This window comes from Haemorhous mexicanus, chromosome Z, assembly GCF_027477595.1.
Source record: "Haemorhous mexicanus isolate bHaeMex1 chromosome Z, bHaeMex1.pri, whole genome shotgun sequence".
In the NCBI taxonomy this organism is placed as follows: domain Eukaryota; kingdom Metazoa; phylum Chordata; class Aves; order Passeriformes; family Fringillidae; genus Haemorhous; species Haemorhous mexicanus.
In genome coordinates this window covers 36,998,193-37,020,999 of record NC_082381.1, presented here as the reverse complement: position 1 = coordinate 37,020,999, position 22,807 = coordinate 36,998,193, and the positions used below count along the sequence as shown (strand labels likewise).

Genomic DNA, 22,807 nt, shown 5'->3' with positions numbered 1-22,807 from the left:
CTTCCAAAAGGAAATCTAAAGAATTTAAGGACACTGTCTCTCCCTGAACCTGGTGCATCATTTTTAGAAACTGCAACTTCAAAACAACAGCAGACCTTCAGCCTTCCCTCAGAAGGAGACCTATTTGCAGGGAAATGGTCAGTCTTGATATCATCAGTCTTTTTTAAAAAAGCTCAGCAATTACACAATAGGATGCCTCTAATCGGTCTCAGGTCACTTCCTCATTATCCATTTGGGTCTTTAATTGGAACTGCGGTAATGCTTCCCTACTGACACATAAAAATTGCAGACTTTGACAGCCTGAAGTTGCAGAGGTTCTGTCATAGCTTTCATTTGCTGATCCCTTGATTGAAAATCTACTGGGAAAGATCATCTCAAAAGCAAGTACTGGATAACACTTCCTGTCAGACCCACTAGAAAGGCTGACTGCCATGAGTGCTGGTCTCAAGTCACAGGCAGTCTGTTTCAAGTGCTGTGGAGAAATGCAAAGGCTAGACAAGCAATGAATACTGTGATTCCAAAATATATGTTCTCAAATGGGATGTCAAGTGTTTTAAGAGCCTGTAGGGAACCATGACAAAAGGCAGATTCAATGACTGGCAGCAGAAGAAGAAGTTCCCTCTCAAAATTCTGATAGCAAAAGAGCCAGTCACATTTGGGATGATGTTCTGAAGCAGTTTGGGACAATGTGACTCCTCACTGCATTTTTTACAATATGAACTCTCACTAGAATTTTTTTTAGATCAATAATTTATTGTGAAGAATTAGCAAAGCTTTGTTCTTGTCAGATTGCAAGACAGGGGTTAAAGTTGCATTAAGAGGCACTTCTTTATCTCTCTCTGATTCTCCTCCTGCTGAAAAAAGTTTCAAATTTAAAGTATATCCATGCACTTTTTCTGTCTTGATTTGAAATGTAAGTGGAACAGTGCAAAAGAGCAAATGTCGCAGCTAGTACATTTGAAATCATCAGGCTGGAAGACTTTTTAATTAGAATATATTTCCTAGATGATTTTATTTTTTTTCCCCACAAAAGAAGCAGCAATTCCTCTCCCTCTTTACTCCAAAGAGGAAAAAAAGGCAATCCTGTATTCCCACAGGATGTTGACTCAATTGGGAAAAAGACAAAAGGAAATTAATGCAACTTACAATGCGGGAGAAAATTAATACAAGATAAAAAAGGTAACAAAGCAAAAGTCAAAAAATGGTAGGCTTGCTCAGGGATGTCAAAGGTAGGAATGAGAACCATTTCTATTGGTTTTGAGAGCTCCTTTTATACTTTGAAAAACAAGGACTGATTATAGTGATTTGCATTTGGCGATGGCAGGAAAGGAAACTGCTGCTTTTGCAGTTTCAAGACCTGTATTTGTTGTCTGTGATTTTCCAGCAGCTGGTCACCAGATTTCTACAGCTGTGAGAAGCCTAAGGTTAAAGTGAGGACTTCCCCTAGGTAATTAAAAATCAGCACATTTTTGCTAAAGTCAGGCAACAGCAAATTTAGCAAATAAACTACAAGCTGCAAAAACAGTAATAAATTCCTGCTAACACACACAAGGACCTTTAACCTGCAGCCTCTCATACAGAGTGTTACAGACATAGGTTCAGACATTCATTCTCAACAGTTTCTTGAAAGAACAATAATGGGTAAGAGCATGAATGGGGTGTGAAGAGTATGGTTTTAGTGGACATCCTGGAAAGCCCACTGTAAATATCTGAGACACAAAGGTTTTTTTAATCTGAATCTAAATGTTATCTTGATTCACTCTTAAAATCTTCTGTTCAGTTATGCATACCTGCATAAGCCTGTTTCCTCTATTCATATTAACACCAGGGTTTAGTTTCTCCCTGCATGACATATTCTCTAGATATTGTTTATGCTGTGTCCATGTTTCCCAGAAGACCAGAGTTAGGGAAAACCACGTTCCTCAGGGAAGACTGAGTCCTTTTGCTTATGTGTCATCATTCTGGACCAGCAAATATGAGAGATGACCTATTTATGGAAAGATTGCACTTACATTATATTTTTTTCTCTTAAACAGGGATAGATGAGTTCAGAGAATTTCATTGTTCTTATCTAGTAAGAAACACTCCTGTGATTCTCTATGGCAGCCACCTCCAGCTCCACTGATTTTCTGATTCTCACAATAGGCTTTAAGAATTAACAGACTGCAAATGAACAGTGGAAAAAACCACTGCTCTATAATACTTTAAATCGGTCTGCAGAGAACAGTCTGCAGGGATGCTAAAAGACTTTAGATAACAAGCAGATCTATGAACACTGAGTTCAGTCAATCCTTCTTTGGATTTGTATCCTGTTACTGACCTGAATTCTTAACATAACTTGAGCAGTGTTATTAAATGAATTCAGCTCTTAGAAGGCACAGGAGACTAATCACATGCTAAGCAGTAAAAGGTTTTCATTGCTGTTTGCATGCAGGAAACAGAGAACTGACTGTGCAATGGATTCTACTGTATTCCACACTTCATAAGGCTTGGGCAGAACATCAATTACTAGTGCAATGGATTCTCTGGGGTCTGACAAGTAGAGAGGCTGGATTCTTGCCCTTCTCAACTGACTGCTTTCGCCAAACTCAAACCACAACAATTTTAATATTTCTGTTGCTCTCAAATGTGCCTTAACACAGACAGGAGGCAAAGATATTATTGTGGGAAGACAGAGTTTGTAGCACAGTCATTTCTTTAGAAAACCTAAAACTGCGAGACAGCTACTTACAATAAGTAGTGCAGAAGCAACATTCATAATCCCAAGATTATGAATGAGAGCAGTGGGGGTCAGCAGAAGGGGATATGCTGGTCTCTCTCTCTGGTGACTAGCAGTGGAAATGGATAAAGAAATGGAATGAAGATGCATCAGGGGAAGTTTCAGTTGAACATTAGGCAAAAGGTTCTTCAGTGAGAGAGTGGGCACTGGAATAGGCCCCTGGAGAAGTGGTCACAGCACCACACCAAGTTCAAGTTCAAGAAGCTCAAACATTGTCATACGGTTTAGTTTTAGGTAGTCCTGTGAAAAGCAAGGAGTTGGACTTAACGGTCTGTATAGGTCCCCTCCAACTTGAAATATTCTATGATTCTATGAATTTAAGTCTTGACTCATATTCCACTCACAGGAAAATATACCTTAAAAATGGAAAGGGATAAAGAAGTGAAGTTCATTATAAGAGTTTCAGGTTCTTAATGACTGCTGAGATAAGATTTTTAAGAGGGAGTAGAAGTCTTAAAAAAATTTAAAATCAGGACCTGATATTTAGACTGTTGAGAAATACTATCTCTTTTAAATATTGTAGTCTCCAGACACTGTATCAAAATATTTGAAACCATTTTCACCATGCCTTTATTCCTATAATGAACCATATCCTGACTGCAGCAATTTTACCCATACAGAGAAAACTTATAACTAAAAGGAAAGGATATGACTAAACACAGGAAGCAATTAGTCAATAACTAAAGCAGACTTGCAAGGAAAAAATCTGGGAAGGGAAAGTCCAAGTACCAGATAAAATGCCTGGAGGCAAAAGTATTTTACTATCATACTGCTTTACTCTTGTCTGCTGTGATTTGTTTGCACAAAACCAAGTGACATCTAAATGACATTACACTGGATTCCTTCTCATATTAGCTTATTATTCATGCTTGCTGGTATTCTACCAAGTGTTTTGGGTTGATCACTCCTGTGATTACAAAATCATTGTATATTCAGTCGTACTCTGTCACCTTAAATACAGCCCCTTTTCAATGCACGAACTCTGCTTTTTGCTTTGGAGGATGAAGCTGAGCAAAGCTAGAGCTGCTGCTTGCAGTAAGTCATATAATTGACAAAGGAATACTTGTTGCACCTTGTCAAAGATGGCATGGCTTTTCATTGCTAAATGCCCAAAGACAATACATTAAAAATGTGTTTAAAAATTTTGGTTTATTTGAAAAATATTAAACAGCCTTATGGTAATTATCAGGTTGTGCAATGAAAAAAAACATCAGGAGTTCCAGCAGAAAGTAGAGCAGAACAACAGGATCCTAAACTAACTCCAACAATCTTATTTCATCTCATATGCTGTTGTTGAACAGATTAAAAAAAGAAACCTTTCAAGAAGGAACACACACACATAAAGTATGAAATTGTATCTTCAAACAATAAAGGGAATTGCACAAAGGCAATGTGCAGTGGGAAATTCCTATCCACCTTGCTTCACACTGACCTCCTGTGTAGACAACAATGGATAAATAATAGTACTGCTGAAGATTCTGTGGATACTTCTGTGGCTATACCAGGAAACATTCTTACATCTATTGTTTCAATTTTCTTAAAAAAATACACAATACGTTCACCTCTCTGGTCTCTTCTTTCTGCCTTGAGTTAAACCATAACAGTAGATTCTAAACTAATGTAAATACACGTCTCATTGAGCTAAATTTAGAAATAACAATGTTATATGGCACAGGGTGAGAATATGCGTGATTCCACAAATTCAAAGGAATTTAATGAAAATCTGGGGGAAAAAAATAAATTCCTCTGTATACCTTGATCTAGGCCCATTTTTGAATCTGTTTTACTGTAATAAAAATGAACATCTGGCAGATTGAAGTCTTGAAGAGTAATGTGATTAAGGTAGTATTTAGGTGAACCAGAAAGAGCCAGATATCATTAAGCCATAAACCACTCAAATTGTCACACTGAAACATGCTGTATAATCACATAATAATATTCATTTGCCAATTGGAGATTGGCATACTGTAAGAATGCAGAACTGTTGAAGCACTCTTTCACGGAATCACAGTATGTGCTGAGTGGAAGGGACCCTCAAGGATCATTGAGTCCAATTCCCAGGCCCACACAACAACGTTCCCAAGAATCACAAGAGCCCAAGATTATTTTCCAAATTTCTCTTGAACTCTGCTGTGACCATTCCCCTGGGTAGCCTGTTCAGTGCCCAACCTCCCCTCTGAGTGAAGAACCTTTTTCTAATACGCAACCCAAACCCTCTGACACAGCTTCAAGCCATTTCTTCATTTACCATGGAGAAGACATCAATGTCTGTCCAATCCTTCATGAAGCTGCTGAAGAGCACAGGGCTGAGCATGGAGCCTTGTGGAACTCCCCAGGGACAGTGACCAGTCTGGTGTCACCCCATTCACTGCGACCCTTTGTGCCTGACCCCTGAGCCAGTTGCTCACCCACCACATAATGTGATTATTCAGCTGTGGGTTGGACAGTTTTCTCCCGAAGGGCTTTTCAAGACTGGAGGGTCAATATTGAAAGCTTTACTGAAATCCAAGAAGATTGCACCAACTGGCTTCCCTAGATCAGCTAGGTGGGTTATCTTGTCATGAAAGGAAATCAGGTTTGATAAGCAGGACTTTCACCTCATGAAGCCATGCTGGCTGAGACCAGTGACTGTGCTGCTCTTCAGATGTTTTTCAATACCTCCCAAAATAATCCTTCTATAATTATACTGCCCACTGAAGTGAAACTGACAGGCCTGTAGTTTTCATGGTCCTGATTTCCTTTTTCAAATCTGGAACAATGTTCATCAAGTCCAATCACCTGGGGGGTGTCTGGATTCCCAAGATTGCTCAAAAATCAAAGTAAGTTTTGCCATGACATCATCTAGTTCTTTGAGAAAGCCCTTCAGGCCACACATATTTGTAGATGTTCCATTGGAGCAGCAGATCCTGCACAATTTCAGGGTCAACTGGGAGTTGATCATTTTCACAGTCGGGGGAGACTCTCCAGCTCACGGTACTGAGACCCCCTAGGTTCATTATCCATGTTGAAGACACAGGCAAACAATGTCTTAAACAATCCTGCCTTGTCCCTGTGCCTCTCAGCAGATATTTACAATTGCTACTAATCTGGCATTCACAGTGATCTGATTCTGTTTTTCTGTGTATGAAGGAATACTCCAGGTTAAAAGAAAGAACTGGACAAGTGAGTGCATGAAAATAATATAGCCAGAATGGGTCAGAATACACAGGAATACAAAACAAAATGAAACTTCCTAACATTTTCATCAGCTAAGAGAAAAACTGAGGCAGCCATTTTACACAGTTGAAAGGAATAGCTGAGAGCTGGCTTTCATCAACCCTACCCTTTGTTATTGTTACATTAGTCTTTATTCAATGTATTGGCACAGCTGATTTGTGGTCATTAGCTTGGAACATCTTCACCAGTCTGCTGCCTTTTCACTTCTCCCAGGATGACTGCAGGAGTGACTTTTAATGAACTGTTACCAAATCAGGCTAAAATATTCCATGCTAAAAGCTACTCAAGAAAATCTGGGCCTTCAGAAATTACTTTCTGTTAAGAATTTTCTTTATTTCTCTAATTCTTTCTCTGTTGCTTCCCATTCTACTAGTATTTTTTGCTAGTCTTGGGGTGGAAACTAAGGTTCTCCACTCTTGGTGGGAAATTTTGACTGTATCTCCAGTTAGTTAAGTGCAATGGAACAAACAGAAAAAAACTATGTATAAATATACACACACACATGTATATACATATCATACATGTATAATGTAGAACATGGTAATCCAACAAGGACTCCAGGGAACATAAAACATGAACTGCAACTGAACTGCATAAATTTTGCTACCTCAAGGTTGGGAAAACACTAATAAAATGCTGATGTTCCTTATTCCACTGTGAGATTGCACGAACAAAAGCACTATTTCTGGAAAAATACACAAAAAATTTGAGGTAAGAGGGGGAGGAGGAAAAAGAGAACTCCAGAGCAAGTCTCCCCTTTTTCTTCTGTGACTGTAATGGTGCCATTTTGTTAACTTCAAAATGGAAACAACTCCATAATAGCAATACCACAAATTAAATCATTGTGCTCTGACTCCTCAGACCTCATCACTGTCGGAAATGGAAGGACAGTGCCTGTGTTGTCCAAAGAGTCATTCTTCTGCTGCCAGGAACTGCTGTACTTCTGCAACACTGACACTTAATCCCTTACATTAGAGCTCAGCACTGAGATCACCAAATAATTTCACAGAATCTACTCAGTATATGATTCAAGGACACCAGCTCCCTCCTTGAAAGGATTGCAACACTTAGATTTTTCACAGACTTTCCTAACTTCCCAGGAGTTCTATCACTAGGAGCAGAAATCCTCTCCTCTGAGCTAGAACCTGTGAGCCCACGCTGGATTCTAGCTGAACCATGCTGAGTATGAAATGCCCTCACAAAATAGTGCAAGACCTTGGAAACAAGAGTGGTAATTGAGAATATTTAAATCTGAGAACATACACAAACACAGGGAGCAGACTGGCTGTCCTGGTTACAGCTGGGGTAGAATTTATTTCTTCTCAGTAGCTGTTACAGGGTTGTGTTTTGGATTTAGAATAAGAATGGTGTTGATAACACACTGGTGGTTTGGGTTTTGCTAAATAGTGTTTATCCGTAATCAAGGGCTCTCTTTTTCCCTTGTCTTGTGCTCTGCCAGTGAGCAGGTATGCAAAAAACCCAACAAGCTGGGAGGGAGCATAGCTGGACAGGTGACCTGAACTGGCCAAAGGGATATTCCACACCACAGAACGTCCTGCCCAGTGCATAAACTGGGGGGAGTCACCCAGAAACTCGTCCAGTCTGGGTCCAGGAGGGGCGTCTGGCATCTGTCAGTGGGCAGTGAGCAATTGCATTGTGAATTATTTGGTTTTTCTCTTTTCACTATTCTTCTTCTTCAGCTCTATTACTGTATTTTGCTTTATTTTCAATTATTAAATTTTTCTTAGCTCAACATGCAAGTTTTACTTTGATTTTCTTCCTCTTTTCACTGGATTGCAGGGAGAAAGGAGGGAGGGAGGGAGGGAGGGAGTAGCTGTAAGGTGTTTAATTTCCATGGACTTGAGGGCCTAAAACCATGACACCGGCTCACTTATCTGGCCCTGTTTGTACAACTGATTGACAATATAAACACTGAAATAAACAAGCCGGCTGACTTCTGTGTTTATCATGCCTAAAACAAAGAAACTTCACCAAAAGGTTTAAAGGATCATCAGTGACATGTAGTAGAAACTGTATTTTACAATAAAACCTTTTTCATTTCATATACGATCACAATTGCATAAGTGCTGTACTTTTACAGTATCACGTGTTATTTCACAATTATAAAATAAAATAGAAAAAATAGTTTCATTTAAACTTACAAGACTTGTTTCTCCAGGACTAACAACTTCCCATTTCCTATAAAGAGGATTAAAACACTCTCCATATAGTGCAGACATTGGTATGGATCTAAACCAACAAGTTTCTCAATACAGCACATTTCAACATAACACCATGAAGTGGTACAGATCAGCAGTAAAAGCAGAGTAGGTTCAGCTCAACTAACCTTACTTGGCCTGGGTGTGGAAAACCTATCCAAGGAAGGAGAGAAAAAAATCAGAAAAAAAGGACAAATTTCAGTGTTAACTGAAGGTACTAGAAATGTCTCTAGAATCACTAGAAATGTCTCTAGAATTTCTGGAAACATGAGAGTGTGGTTATGACATTGCAATTAGTTCAGCAGAAAAGCTTGGGAGCAGTAGAGCAAGGGTCTAACAAAAAAAACCTTAACATTTACACATCTATCTGAGCATGGCAAGGTTAAATTAGTTCTCTTTTCTTTCTATGTTTAACTGAAACAGATATAGGTGGAAGAAAGATAAGTAAACATGAAAATAATAAGATAAACACAGATGGAGATATGCTCATAGCCAGTGGTAGGTCTGCCAAGAGTGACAAGGGAGGCAGAAGGAATGAGGGAAACTTGCAGAACTGTAGCTGTTGTGGAAAATTAAAGTTGACAGAGAGTCTTGCCTCATCTCTTCTACCTTATCAGTCCATTCCCCGGTATCAAGAAGCTACACTGTGTGGAGATGTCCAAATCATTAAGTATGTTATCTAACTACCAGCAGAAGCATGGATGTTTTGTAAGGAAAAAACCTTGCTCTGAAAAATTTATGAAAAAGCAACTTAAGCAAATAAGAGGCACACAGAAAAATAACCTGCTGAAGACTACACAAAGACCTCAAGTTTTCCAATTATACCCACTGACAAGATGAACTTTAAGTGCAGCATACTGGAACACTGATGGTGTCAGTAAAGTGTAAAAATAAGTTCAGTTTTTTCACAGAGGATGGCACATCTGTCTCTCTAAGTAATTTCCAGCCTCTCCAGCTCTCCCTTACACAGGAACAGCTGCTCATGAACTCTCTCTAAGGACCAGAGCCGCAGGACACTGTATCAGAATGAAGTGGTGCAGTTTGTACTCTATACCAAACCTTGCAATCTATTCCATTGAGAAAGGAAATTAGGCATGGAATGTGTGAGAATGAATTCCACATGAGAAACTGAAATATTAAGGCATGGTTTCCCAGTATGAACAGTTTAGCTATTCTTTCTTAATTAGCAACAGAAAATGCTATCGACTTTTAATCCCTAATGCAGACAAAGGCGTTACTTAGCTGTTAACTATGAACTTGAAGGACAGCTCTGAAAATGCTGGGTAACAGAAACGGTATCTGCCCAGACCTGGAAAAAAGCACTCTCAGCTGGATGCAGCCATTGAAAACTCTTTTTGGCTGTAACTCTTCTTTGCTTCTAACTTTGAAATCTGCTGTTGTACTTTAAACCAAAAAAGACCCCAATTACATGTTATAGAGAGACAGAACATCTAAAATTATAAGAGCAGTAGGCATCAGAATCTTAGCAATTCAGAAACTTAACAATTCAAAAAATGTGCAGCATATATTTAAAGTGGTAAAACACAAAACATAACTTAGGAAAAAAAATTCACAAAACCAAAACTTCTTTTTTTTATTTTACCAGTTAACATCTTTTTTGCTAACATATAACAAAGCAATTTGTGAAGAGGAATGGAAATAATCAAAGCCACTTGATTCTTTCTTAAGGAAGAAAAAAAAAAAGTATTATCTGGGAGTATGCCACAGAAAATTGGTTAATTGTACTTTATTAAGTGACTCTAACCAGATGTTACACACCAGCCAATTAACTAGACAATGATTTAATGGCTTTACTCATCTGTAATTATAGAACAGGGATTAACAAAACTACACTTAACACAGGAAGGTCCTTCCTTAAATTAGTTTCACATGCCATTAAAGCAAGAAGCTTTTGAGCAAACTGCAGTTTTATAGATTGGTATATTACTCACAATTACTGCTAATTGCTATGAGCAATGATTGCAATATCTCTGGAACCCATCAGTTGCTGACACTACTTGAATGTGGCAACTTCATGGCTAACAAGTGTACATGTCACTGATGTATCATTACTTGTAAGTGACTGACAGAAGTGTTCTACCTTTATAATTGGAAGTACAATAGGCACTTTATCTCGCATAAGGGTAGGTCTGTACTTTGGTTCACAATAGGCCAGTTTATGTGTGCAAAGGTATCTAAAGTAGCAGTTAATCCTCAAACAGTCTCCGCTGGATCAGGGGATTACTCATGTAATCAAGTACAATACAAGCACTCATTATCAGGCACTCATGCAGCTGGAATAGCTGAAAGACTGTGACCAACACATGGGATGCATGATAACCTGCTTTGAGGGAAGATTCTCCTTTACACACCACACCATCTGGAATAGGGCAAGACAATAAACATCCCACTCCAGTGACAAACACATTTAAACTGACCATGGATAGTACATATGTGACATGCAGATACCAGACACACGCTGGCTTTGAAAGAAGAGCATGTTTTTTTCTATGCTGACTTCAGGGAATAAACCATCAGAGAAGAGAGACACTTTCAGTCTCTAGGAATGATGATGCAACCCCTGCTTGTGCCACGTCTACTGTAGTAGATAAATGTACAGCCTCACAGGCTACAGCAGCAGGTGGGGGATGCATTGAGCTGTGGAGACAAGACCTGAAGAGAGAAAAAATTCCAGTTAAAAAAAAAAATCTTACAAATTATTCAAGACTCAAGCCTAGATCTGAGAGGGAACTTGTATAATTCATATTGATTAGATACATGACAATGCTCCTGAAGTTTTTTGAAGACACGTGGTGCTGCTAAAAGTCCTGATCACTACAGCCAGTATGAGATGGGTAGGAAGCATTCCCATCAGTTACCAGATGATTACCTGATCAGTGTTAACTTTGGTACCAACAACAGTGATGCCGAGATCCTCAGAAATCTGGAGTTCTGGCACTGTCCTTATGCATACAAATGGGCATCACATACAAAAGAAAGCAAAGAGCTAAGAGGAATGGAGCAAGGTGTATGAATGACAAACCACTTTAATAACAACTATGGGCTAATACATTTTTTAAAATGAAAAATGTAATATCTAAGGACATCAGCAGTCAGACTTCGTTTTGTGAATCCACTTCCAGACTTTTACTTATTGAGGAACAGTTGGAACTGCTGTCAGCAACCACGCTAGCAGGAATTCACACCCTGACCCATTGTGGAAACATAATTCCTGAGACAGCAGACATGTGGCAAGCTGGTGAGCACTTGAATACAGAGGCTCTTTGTGACAGAAGTTTACAAGGACCCCAAGAAATAATCCAAGACCATTCACCTGACACCGTGGCAAGATCAGCCATAGCTATGTCATTACTGACAAGTTTGTTTAACCTCCTCTTGCAGACCACCCAGAAGCTGCATTCACAGCAATTTGTTTCCATGCCTCCCTCTCTTACAATTCAGAAGCACACGGGCATGCTGTACATGTACCACTGGCACTACCAGCAGGACAAAGCTGATCTTGATACAGTGGCAGAATTATGCCTCTCAGCAGAATCTTCTCTGCCAGGCTAAGCAACTCACCACTAGAACGCCCTGTTTAGATTAAATAGATCCCAGGTCTCTCTTATCAAATTCCACTATCTTTTTCTCCTTCTAGGCCACATCTGTCTTGGAGTACAGTGTCTAAAACAGGACCATGGTTTTACAACTGGATAGGGCAGAAGGCTGACTTCACGAGGGTTTTTTTCAAATCACATTCTTACTCGGAAATGCTTTAAACTCATGGTTAATTATAACTAAAAACACATTTGTTATTTAAAATATTACAGATACTTCTTTGTGAGCATTGTGAAGGGTCTTATCACAACTGACAGCTAGGGTTTTCCTTCTCTGCCTACTGCTGGGATGGGGCAGTTGTAATTTCTGTCCATGGTTCTGTCTGATATTAGAACAGGAGAATGGATTCAAAAATTTCTCTGTACATGGGATCAAGGGCCTAAAAGATACTTGCTGACTTATTAAGTCCTTGTCCCCTACAATACACCGCTGTCAAATTTACTCAATGTAATTAGCTCCCTAAGGATTTAATTTTCTCTCACTCCTTTTGAAGTGGCAGCTTCAAAAGAAGACTGAAGTGGCAGCTCAGGGTCTCTCACCAGTGGCTCATACTCATACATGATTCTTCCAGTACTGTCTCATACCTCAAATTACTCTCCTATCACTATGAACCTAATTGATCTGACATAGTTTTGAAAAGTACTAATATCCCTCTGCCACATTTTTGCCAGGGAAACTGAAATAACTGAGAAGCCTTTCACACCATGACAGCCCAGGGAATCCCCTCCTCCTGCAATAGGTCCTCTGTCAGGAGTCAGCTACTTTAGAAATCAAGACAGTAAAAGCCCCTTCCTTCTCAAATATCAAACTGATATGAAAACTGACTCTGAAAATGTTTTCAAAATCCCCCAAAACAACCAAGACTGCAAGCTCAAGTCTACCACCGCATTATACTGCAGGGAAGCCTGAGATCTGTTTATTTAGTTAATTAAAGAAAAAAATGAGACCACAGAACCTTTAATTCAGAAATTTGATTGCAAGAACTGATTTGAAATTCAGACAACCACAAACAATCTAAATAAACCTACTTTCTTCAGCCCTATATACGACTAATTCCTTCTGTTTCAGAACACCAAACAAACAGCTTAACCAATCAATGCTATATTTCACAGTCCTGAGCTGCAGGCTCCTGACCTTTCAAGGGAGATATATCAGAAGACTATTCTTGCAGACATGCATATTGAAACAACAACAGAGACACAGATTTTAGTGAAGAGGTTTTACATGTATGTAGGCATTTACAATTACATAACTTGCATATCTGTTTTAACTTTGAAAGGAAAACAGTTATGAAATTACTGACCCTGCTTGAAGGATCATGAAGCATAAATTAATAAATCTCCTGAAAATTTTAAACATGTTTTTATCATGGCCTATAGGTAAAACGATCTTTTCAGGCCTTTTGAATAAATTTGGGAAGACAAAAAATTAGCTCTGTACATAAGCAAAGTGCATCAACATTTTGACAGCATATAAACTTCACGTACTTAATTCCCATTAAATCAGAACACTTCTCTACTAAAGTCCTGGTTCTACTCACTGTCTTAAATCCTTTCTTTATTAAGATAAGCCCTACACATTTCAGATGCTTTGCCAGTAATTGCAAAGATACAGAGGACATTAGCTCAAGCAATGGACAGCATTAGTGGCCACTAAAAGCACCCTTGATTACAGTTTCTAACCACCCATGATGCCTAAACCAAGCATGTTGGCAAGAAAATCTATCTGACAAAAAAAATACAACACGTGAAGGAGGACTGCAAAACTGGAGGCAGCAACATCACATACCGTGCCATGGAGAATGACAGGAACAATATAAGGCAGACAGCAGCCACTGTCCCTAATCCAACAGCAGTCATGTACTGCAGAGTGGGTGACAAATCTGAAAGAAAGCATCAAACAATTCAAACAAATCAATCAAATAGTGCAGCACCAGTCTGCTCATAGCTGAAGTACAGCAACAAAACCCAGATGCTGGATGTACAGCTCAGTTAGTGAGAGTAATGGGGCTGAGTACCTAGTAGTTATCATCCAGTTGAGGAATAAAGATTATTTAGGGTATTAAAAAAATTATTATAATGCTCATTTTTGGTAAAAGATATACCTGCCCTTATAGCACTATAAAACCAGTTTCCATCAGGAAATTACACATCTCTAGAGAAGATGCCAGCCCTGCATAAAAGTTAGAGAATTGTCTTCCCTCCATATTGTAGACTGAAAAACCATGAAAAATAATGAAAAACCCTAAAACTTAATTTAACTTCTCTGTGGCAGAAGAAAGTGTGCTTTTAATAGAGTTTTCTACCATTTTTTTATGACAATGATCTATCACACAATATCTAGCTAGATGGCATCTGAAGCAGGGCCATTTGATATAGATTTAATTTACAGATTTGCCTTCTACAAGTTGAATTAAGAAATATTTCTCAAAGGATTCAGCAAGCCAAAAATACTCTCGGCCTCTCCAGCTGCAGAAGTACATTAGGGTAAAGGACACTTTGACTATAAGTCCATTCAATATAAAGGCAAATGAATTTACACCAAAGGCCTGACCTGTCCTTCTCTCTTCTTCCTATGCTTATTCTTTTCGCCCCAAAACCAAAATCCACCTATTTGTAAGGCAGCCTTTGATGATGCACTGCATGCTGATAAATGACAAATAAAGAACAGAAGAGTTTTCTGTCTTTCCAGAGTTATTCTACAACTATTGCCTAAACAATCCTAGCAATGGAACCATCGAACCTAAGGAGTTCTTGATCCTAGCAGACTCTCCACATTATATTCTAAGTGTGGTGGTAAATGAGCTAGGTCATAAGAGTAATTAAAGAAAGAGTAACTAAACAAAAAAATAAACACAGAGTTGTCACCAGAAGATCAGTTATAGTGATAATTTGATCAAGCACTCCATGCACCACATAATTTGACATCATTCCAAAGTACTGCCCCACTTTCCAGCATTACTGCATTTCCTAACTCAAATTTACAAGACTTTCAACTCAAAAGCAGATTTTAGGGCTTATAAAAGACTCCACTGGTGCTGCTTTCTTTGTCAGAGGAGGCAAATGTTTGCTTTTTGCCGAGACATGAGGTATGAGGAGGAGTTTCAGCTATGGTCAAAAGGAAGGAAACAAGTGGATCCCAAACTGCTGTGAGATAAACTCATTAATGGGAAATATTTTAAAGTCAAAAAGTAAATAAAAATAAGACCACACTGACAAATTTACAGCATTTTAAAGTTATGCCACTTTTATACTTAAGAAACTGTACTTACCAGTATTCAAATTAGCCATGTTTTACATTTTTGCATAGTATCTTCTGGTTTTTTTAAGACTGTGAAATTCTTGTTGGACCATCTGAACATTCTAAAGTAAAAAATATGGCCTTTAAAAGCTAAAACATATTGTGGTGATGTGTTTCTAGTTTTTGTTGTTGTTGAGTTTTTTGTATTTTGTTGTTGTATTGGTGGGGGGTTTTTTTTGTTGATTTTTGTTTGTTTGCTTGTTTCTTCAGTTTTTTTACCTTTTTTTTTTTGGTTTTTTTTAATATAGTTTTAATTTTAGCTATTGTTGTTGTTCTTAGACTGATTTTTAAAATCTTTAAGCCAATATAAAACTACCTTAAAATACACTTCCAAAATTTCACATTTTCTGTGCTTCAAATCTTTGTGCACAAAAATTGCCGTAAAGATCTGGATATGATGCAAAGAAATACCAACAGTGAAAACCAGGAAAAAACAGGAGAGTCCATTTTAGTATGGACTGCTGAATCCATTGGAATGGAATAGTGAAGAGTAAGGAAAATTTTCTGTCTCTAATATTTTCAATCCTTGAAGTCAACAGATCATGAATGGCAAAAGAAGAAACAGCCACATCAATTATTAGTTTATGCTGCCAAGCAAAGCCATGACATCTTAGACTTTTTTACTGAAGGAAAAATTGACTTACTTTTAATTTGTGCCCAAACAGCACAGGACTGTGTTCTTACCTAAAAGAGAAAACATAAAAATTACTGTTTCTCATGAGAAAAATTTATTGTTACTAACACCTTCTGAAAGATCAGTCATAGAAAAAAAAATTATTATTGGGAATGGATAGCAGCCTCAATATAGTCTTAAAAGATTATAAATTATAAAAATAAGATTGGACATAGAACTTTGATGATAGGCTGGCTCTAGCGTTTAGCTCATTATTCTTCCTTTCTTTTTACAACCTTCCATCCATGGAAAGATCTTTGACATTGCTTTGATCAGGGTTCAGAATTTATGAAATGTGAAGATAAGGATAAATATTCTGTGTTAACTCTCTCCCATGCATAACATATATGTTAAAATCAAGTATCTGATGGCATATTTTACAAATACTAGATGTAGCATTTTCTTCAGTTATGATAACATGCTTGGTAATTTTTAATAACTGTATAGAATACTTACAATAAAGAAATATTTATCATCGGTCTGCTTTTGCAGACTTGTTAAGCAAGTTTGATTTTTTTACAGTAAGTTTTGGTCTCTTTAGAGTATTTTCCCCCAGCTCTTCACAGTCTTAAATACACAAAAAAGTTCTATTGTGGGTTCTATTATCTATTGTGTAATTACTGTGAAGTGTATTTTTGTAGTGCTTCCTGCTAAATGACTTTCACAGACTTTCACATAATACATACACAATACATGCATTTTTCATATTGTAGCAAAGTGTGTATTATGTTGTTCTGAACAACAGTATGTTTGAGAAAGAAGGCTATGGTTTGAAGCATTTGGATTAAAGGATGAAGGCACATTTGTGTGATTAATCTCACTTCTGTGCGTCTGCATGCTGAGTTGTGGAATCTCAATGATTCTTAAACCCATTATTTTTCAAGAATTTTCTGGTTAATTAAAAAGACAAAAGGCTGACAAGAAAAATCTTCTCAAAATTGGGAAGATAAAGGGGTGGGTTTAGAAACCCAATCAAATGCCAGATTCTGGGGCAGAGGTGTGAGTGCCATAATTTTGAAATAGCTACTTTCACGACACACTCTAGTGTGCAGAAAATCAGACATCTCCTGCCTATCAGGGAAATTACAGAGGTCTCATGAATCTCAGAGAAACAAAAAATAAATGGAAAGTAAAAAACTCACAGCAGACACCCTTTTCAAGACCTCTGAATCTGAACAATGGAAAAATGAACACAATAACATATTAGGGATTTTCAGTAATAATGTTAATAAAAATCAAAATGATGCAATGATTTTGCAGCATGATACAAATTGTACCATTTTTAGTATGAAAGGAGACAGAAGGGACCCTTAAGGATGCCAGATTATGAAAGGGAATAATGAGAACATTAGTTAGGAGCCTATTACATCTATTTCTAATTTCTCTGTATTCAAATGGAAATGTGCTAACAAGTAAAAGACACTTCAGAAATGCTGATTTCACAGGTATTAAGGATTGAGGGCCAAGCATTTTTTTTTAAAAGAAGACTGAGCTCTTGAATACAAATACAGTCACTTAAGTAATCACATTTTTAGAAAGTCTCAAAACCCAACAACCTGCAATTCATAATTCCGATTTTTTTTTTCAGCCATTTAATACCAGCAATTGCACAAAATAAAAGGGCATGACAGCTGAAGATAAACCAATACTTTTGAACCAGCAGTCCAAGATCCATTTTAAAGAAACAGAGCTGCAAAGCAAAGTAGTTTGGTATTTGCAATCCCAATAATGATTCATAACTGTTGTAAGTAACTTTGTGTATTTCATCAACCAACAAAAGCCACACAGGAAAGTGTAATGAGGGAGATGATGCATTTTTAATGGTAGGAAGCAAGTGTGACCTCTACAAATAACTATAATATTAATCTGTCAAATCAGTTGCCTAGAAAATACATCTGCAAATGTCAGCAGTGAAAGATCAGGAAATAATCCATAAGAAAGAGAAAGAATAATGTAAGTTAGAAGCAGCTTCATAAATGGCTGGTAAAGATGTATAAGAATCTACTTTGTTCTGTGCAGCAAAAAACTCCACAAAAGTAAAAGAAGTTAAAATACCCCAGTATGAAAAAAGACTGAGGGTAAAGAGCTAGGGAAGCCAATGCATTAATTCCCCAGGATAAAGAAACTAAGCTCAAATATATATTTAGTAGTGCTTGAAGAGGCTAAACTTGTATACATTTGACTGATTAACAATCCTGCTCCACTGAGCACATTCTTCTGTGAAATACAGTTCATTGTCCAAATTCCAAGACATTTAGGATGTCAATGTTAATAACTTAACATTATTTATGAAATTAAATGCCTCCTACTGTCATTTTCCTACCTTTCCCCTCACACAATTAATTACAAAATTATGGCAAACAACAGACTTGTATCAGGATTGGAAACCACTTCATCTCTGCTATAAAAATTTCTCAGAGTATTGTTAAATAGTACTGAACAGATTAGTAGATACCAGAATCCTCTTATTACATGCACTTGTTTTATTTCATTGACTTGAACTGAGGCAGTTACAGGTAAAAGGTAAATCCTTTTACTCTAGAAATACATTTTGATAGTAATACACTGCTATGAAAACAGTACTTTAGACTATGCATAAATGAGGATGCCACTCACTATTTCTTAACAGAAGCTGTTTTAACTTACTGAGATTTCAGTGTAGGCTTCCAGAATTGCAGAGAATTATTTGTAAGTGACTCATGGATCAGTTTTTGCATGCCTCCTTGGTAAGGTGCTGTTTAGGTGTTTCTTTATTAGAGGTTGCTTAGTTCAGTTTTTGTATTTGACATTCAGGAACTGTATTGCACACAAGAAGTTATCCCCTATTCCACACAAGAAAAACTTTCTACTGCTGAGACTTATATTATAAAAAAAATCAAAACTGTTGACTCCTGATGTAGGGGGATACAGTATGGGTAAAGGAAGGTGGTATAGAAGGTAATCTTATCCCCCAATGAGTTACAGCTGGACCAATTACTAAAGATTAGAAGCAGGCCTGATCTTAACAGGCCACACCTGTAGCCAATAAGAACAAGTGGTATAAAAGAGTGGATTGGTGGGATCTGGAGTCAGATGACTGCTGCAGGGACCAGGAGCACTCAGTGCTTAGAGGAGCTGCTTGTGAGCAACATCGAGGAGGTATGCAGCTCTGGCAATATGAAATCCTTGCACTATAATGATGTTAGAACACGTGCTATCTAAGAAAACATCCTGAGATAGATACAAATAGAAAATCAGATGATATGCACGTTTTAGAAACTTTTGTCTCTAATGAAAAATTTATATTTACTTTAAAATTATAAAAATTAATTATGAAAATATACTTTTTTTAATAAGGCTTTCTCAATGGAGCTGGAGCTTACATTCACTGCTTTTTGGAAGGTAAAAACACGTAATAAAATATATTTTTTCTATGTCACTTGGAGAATTGGGATATTTTGTTATAAAATATTTAATTAAAAATTAAAATGGGTGAATTCATCATTGCTAAGAAGTGATTTTCAAATTCACATGCTAAGCTCTTTTAGTAAATTCTGGCCCAATACAGACATCTTCAATAACTGAGAGCAGGGATGACCATTCATTTATAATTATTTTCCATTGTCTGACTTTTGGCATTCAGAGTTGCTTCACCATTACAGTGACATAAGTGCCATTAAGGAATTTTAAGAGATATTTAAAGAGCTTCAGATTTAATCTAATTCTGTCAACTAGGAGATCCTTGAAGTGTCATAAAAAATTTAATACCCAGCTAACATTTTTGTCTTTTCCCCCAGCAATATTTCATTCAAGAGTTGTAAAGAAGAGGTTTTGAAACATCCCTTACCTTATTCCACTCACTTATTATTTTCAAAAAAACACAATACTCTTCTCCCAGCTTTAAAGGAGCATTATAAAACTTCCCATAATAATGTCTGTCTCCAAGAGCAATTGACATATTATCAGCAACATCCTTTGCCTGAAATTCAGCTGCTACATATCCTTTCATGTCAGTGGTGTTACTAAAGAAAGATGTAGCATCAAAGGAGTCACAAATAAAAGTGCTTTGCAAATCCAGAGGAAGCACAATCACTTGATACAGACTAGAGTGAAACAAAAAAGAAAAGTAAATATTAGCCGTCATTTCAATGAAATAAGCATCGGATATTAATTAATCCATACTGGTTTTTTTTATTTGTAGCCTCTTAACTGGTTTTTATTAACAATGTCCAATACGAACACTTATACTAAAATATTTCTCTCTGTAATTCCATCAATTTTAACCAAATGCACTGCATGCACAGCTTAGAGCTGGGTCTTCTGATCACATTCCTGTTATTGCTAGATGCTTACTGATGTTCAGAAATAACACTGACATCAGACTATCTCCTCCTCCTCCTCACATTGAAGCTCACCTATGAAATAATGTACAATTTTCTCTAAAAATTACTTGTAAGTTCAAAGAAACAAGACTTCTTCAGTTGAAAGGAGGAGAGGACAGGTACCATTTAAAGAAATTTAATCAAATCTGTCTTCATACCTCTCAAAACAATGTTTAGTTTATCATATTCAACCATACAAAGACTATTCATTAAGGTTGTTACACTAGCCATTACAACAGCACTCAGTAACGGGGAAATCCTTTTACTCTAGAAATACATTTTGATAGTAATACACTACTATGAAAACAGTACATCAAAATATGCAAAAATGAGGACATTATTCACTACTTCTTCTGGCTCAGGGGGGAAGAAATACTGTCTGCATGTCATTGGAAAAGAAAAATCACTTCAGTAGAGGTGTGTTTGTATCTGTCAATAAGGATCTACTGTAACCTCGCTATGGATAAAGGGAAAAGAAAAACAAAATCAAACCACACAGCCAGTGGTGAAAACTCACAACGATTCCAACTAGGATTTTGTTCCAGAAAACAACAAAAAAGCCTGAAGCTAAATATTATTCTGCTAAGGGGAGAGAAACTGGGAGGTACAGTTCAAGTTTTTTCCCATTGCTAAAAAAATAATTTTGTCACCCAAAAGAGTTCTAATCTGTATGTAACATGAATCTGCAGAATGTTCTTTGAAAGGGTGAAAAGCACAAAGACAAACCTGATTGGTCCATTTTGATCTTCTGCTTTCCGGAGTCTGAGCAAAGGTGCAGAACCTTTAACTGCAACAAATTCTACTTCTGGGAAAGGGGGATCTGAAAAGTGAACAAACACCTATTGTTCAGAAAGGTTTTAGAAATATTTCAGGCATCAGTTCCTAACAACTTTTCAGTTCCTTTTTCAATTGCTAGCTAGTTTTTCCGCCAAAACATCCTCAACTGAGCCTTGAACCCCAAACAGCTAAAGCCTGCAGGCAACATAAACTGGCCAACAAAAACACAGAGCAAATATGATCATGATGGTCTGGCAGCCCCTGTACTTTGGCTAGCTGGGAAAAAGAGAGATGCCCAAAAATGGTGGCTGACTACAGAGAAATGAGCCATGAAAGCTTTGTTGGAGGAAGCAGTATTATTTACTAGACTAATTGAAATGGTCAGGGAGAAGAAAAATATGAAACTGTGCACAGAGCCCATTGCAAGAAATACCACAGTATGAATAAAGGAGAATTTAGTAGTGCTAAAAGTACTTTCAAGAAGGCTACTTCCTTAGATACTGCTCGTAGTTAGGTAGCAATCTCCAGGCCCTTAAATTGGATTTCAATATGGATACAGAACTCTAATCTGTTTTACTGGGAGTTTGCATCAAGGCAAGGCTGAACAAATAGTTCTTCCTCTAATTTCAATTTCAAATAGTTCTTCCTCTGATTTCAAAAAATTTCAATGATGACAGCTGCACACTGATATGGAAATTACCACTACCAGCCTGGAAACAAAAATGAAAATAGATTCAGTGTGTGCAACCAAGGGGGCAGAGTGTGAAGCATAGACACCATCTAGCCCAGAAGTCTGAAAGAAATTGCACAGGTAAATACAGGTACAGCTAGGCTTTTTGAACACCAGTGTATCAGGCTGCTGATGTGATATCTGACTGAAGACTAACAAATGCAGTGCTTATGTACAGAACACCAAGGCTTCAGAGCTAGAAAGAATAATCAATATGATGAAGAGAAACCAAAGAAAATCAATGCAGATCTCCCAAAGTTAGGTGACATCAGGCAAAATATTCCTGAGATGCATGGATTTTTCAAAGAGCTGGAATACAAATAGCTGCACATATCTTTTGAAGTATAGAAAATCATTAGTTTTGCAGGAGAAAATGAGGCTTGTTAGAAAAACTGTCAAGAGGGTAAGTAACTGCTAAAAAGGGAGCTAGAAAATCATGTTGAAAGCAGAACTACTGGGGTGGAGGAAGGTTATTAGAGGTTAGTACTACTAGCATTTTGTTAACAATCATGGTGCAAAATCCTAGTATGTATAGATGGATTTTGCTGCTCAATGTTAGAAACACAGAGATTTTACAAAAGGAGAACTGAACCACCCTAACAGCTGTTTTTGTTCAAAACTGGGATTAAATTCACCAGTACAAAATACAAGGTGATACACCTGGGCTTCTAAGAAGAATTTATGCTAAATATTCTAATTGCCTTCGAGTAGTAGAAATGTCATATTAATATATCTCTGAATGAGTGCTAGGCACCAAAATGATAACAAAAAGCAAAAATCCAGAAGGCTGCTCTAAAAGACCTAAGAATCAGGCTAACATAACACTAGATTAGTAGTGGTCAGGATACACAAGGCCCATGTGTGACCATTTCATGGTGCCTGAAGTTCCAATCATCAGTGTGACAGAGCCATGTGAAACCAGCTCAAAGGATACAAAGAAGAGATGGATAAAGAAATCATCTTATATGAGGCAAACAAAATTTTGGGTTTGTAACATATGAAGAGGAAATCTAAAAGCTTATATGACCTCTGTTTTAAACACAAATGAAACTTAGGAGGGGATACAACTTTAGCACAGCGTGCCCAAAATAAAGCTAACAGGCCATACAAGCATCCCTAGTAAGAAAAACCTCT

The 22,807-nt window shown here is 37.4% G+C and overlaps 1 protein-coding gene across 2 annotated transcripts in view; it reads right to left on the bottom strand.

The window, feature by feature from the left end:
* Positions 1-9,783: 9,783 nt before the first annotated feature.
* SUSD1 (sushi domain containing 1) overlaps positions 9,784-22,807 on the bottom strand; it is a 42,277-nt gene continuing 29,253 nt past the window's right edge. Inside the window, exons 12-16 of one of the 2 annotated variants that reach the window (XM_059874131.1) lie at positions 20,893-20,986; positions 19,632-19,887; positions 15,777-15,816; positions 13,621-13,714; positions 9,784-10,887 (exon numbers count right to left, since the gene is read on the bottom strand). In XM_059874131.1, coding sequence (XP_059730114.1) covers positions 10,749-10,887; positions 13,621-13,714; positions 15,777-15,816; positions 19,632-19,887; positions 20,893-20,986 — 623 coding nt within the window. In that variant the 3' untranslated portion in view covers positions 9,784-10,748. The remainder of the gene's footprint in view (positions 10,888-13,620; positions 13,715-15,776; positions 15,817-19,631; positions 19,888-20,892; positions 20,987-22,807) is intronic. The other variant, XM_059874132.1, reaches the window with a different exon arrangement.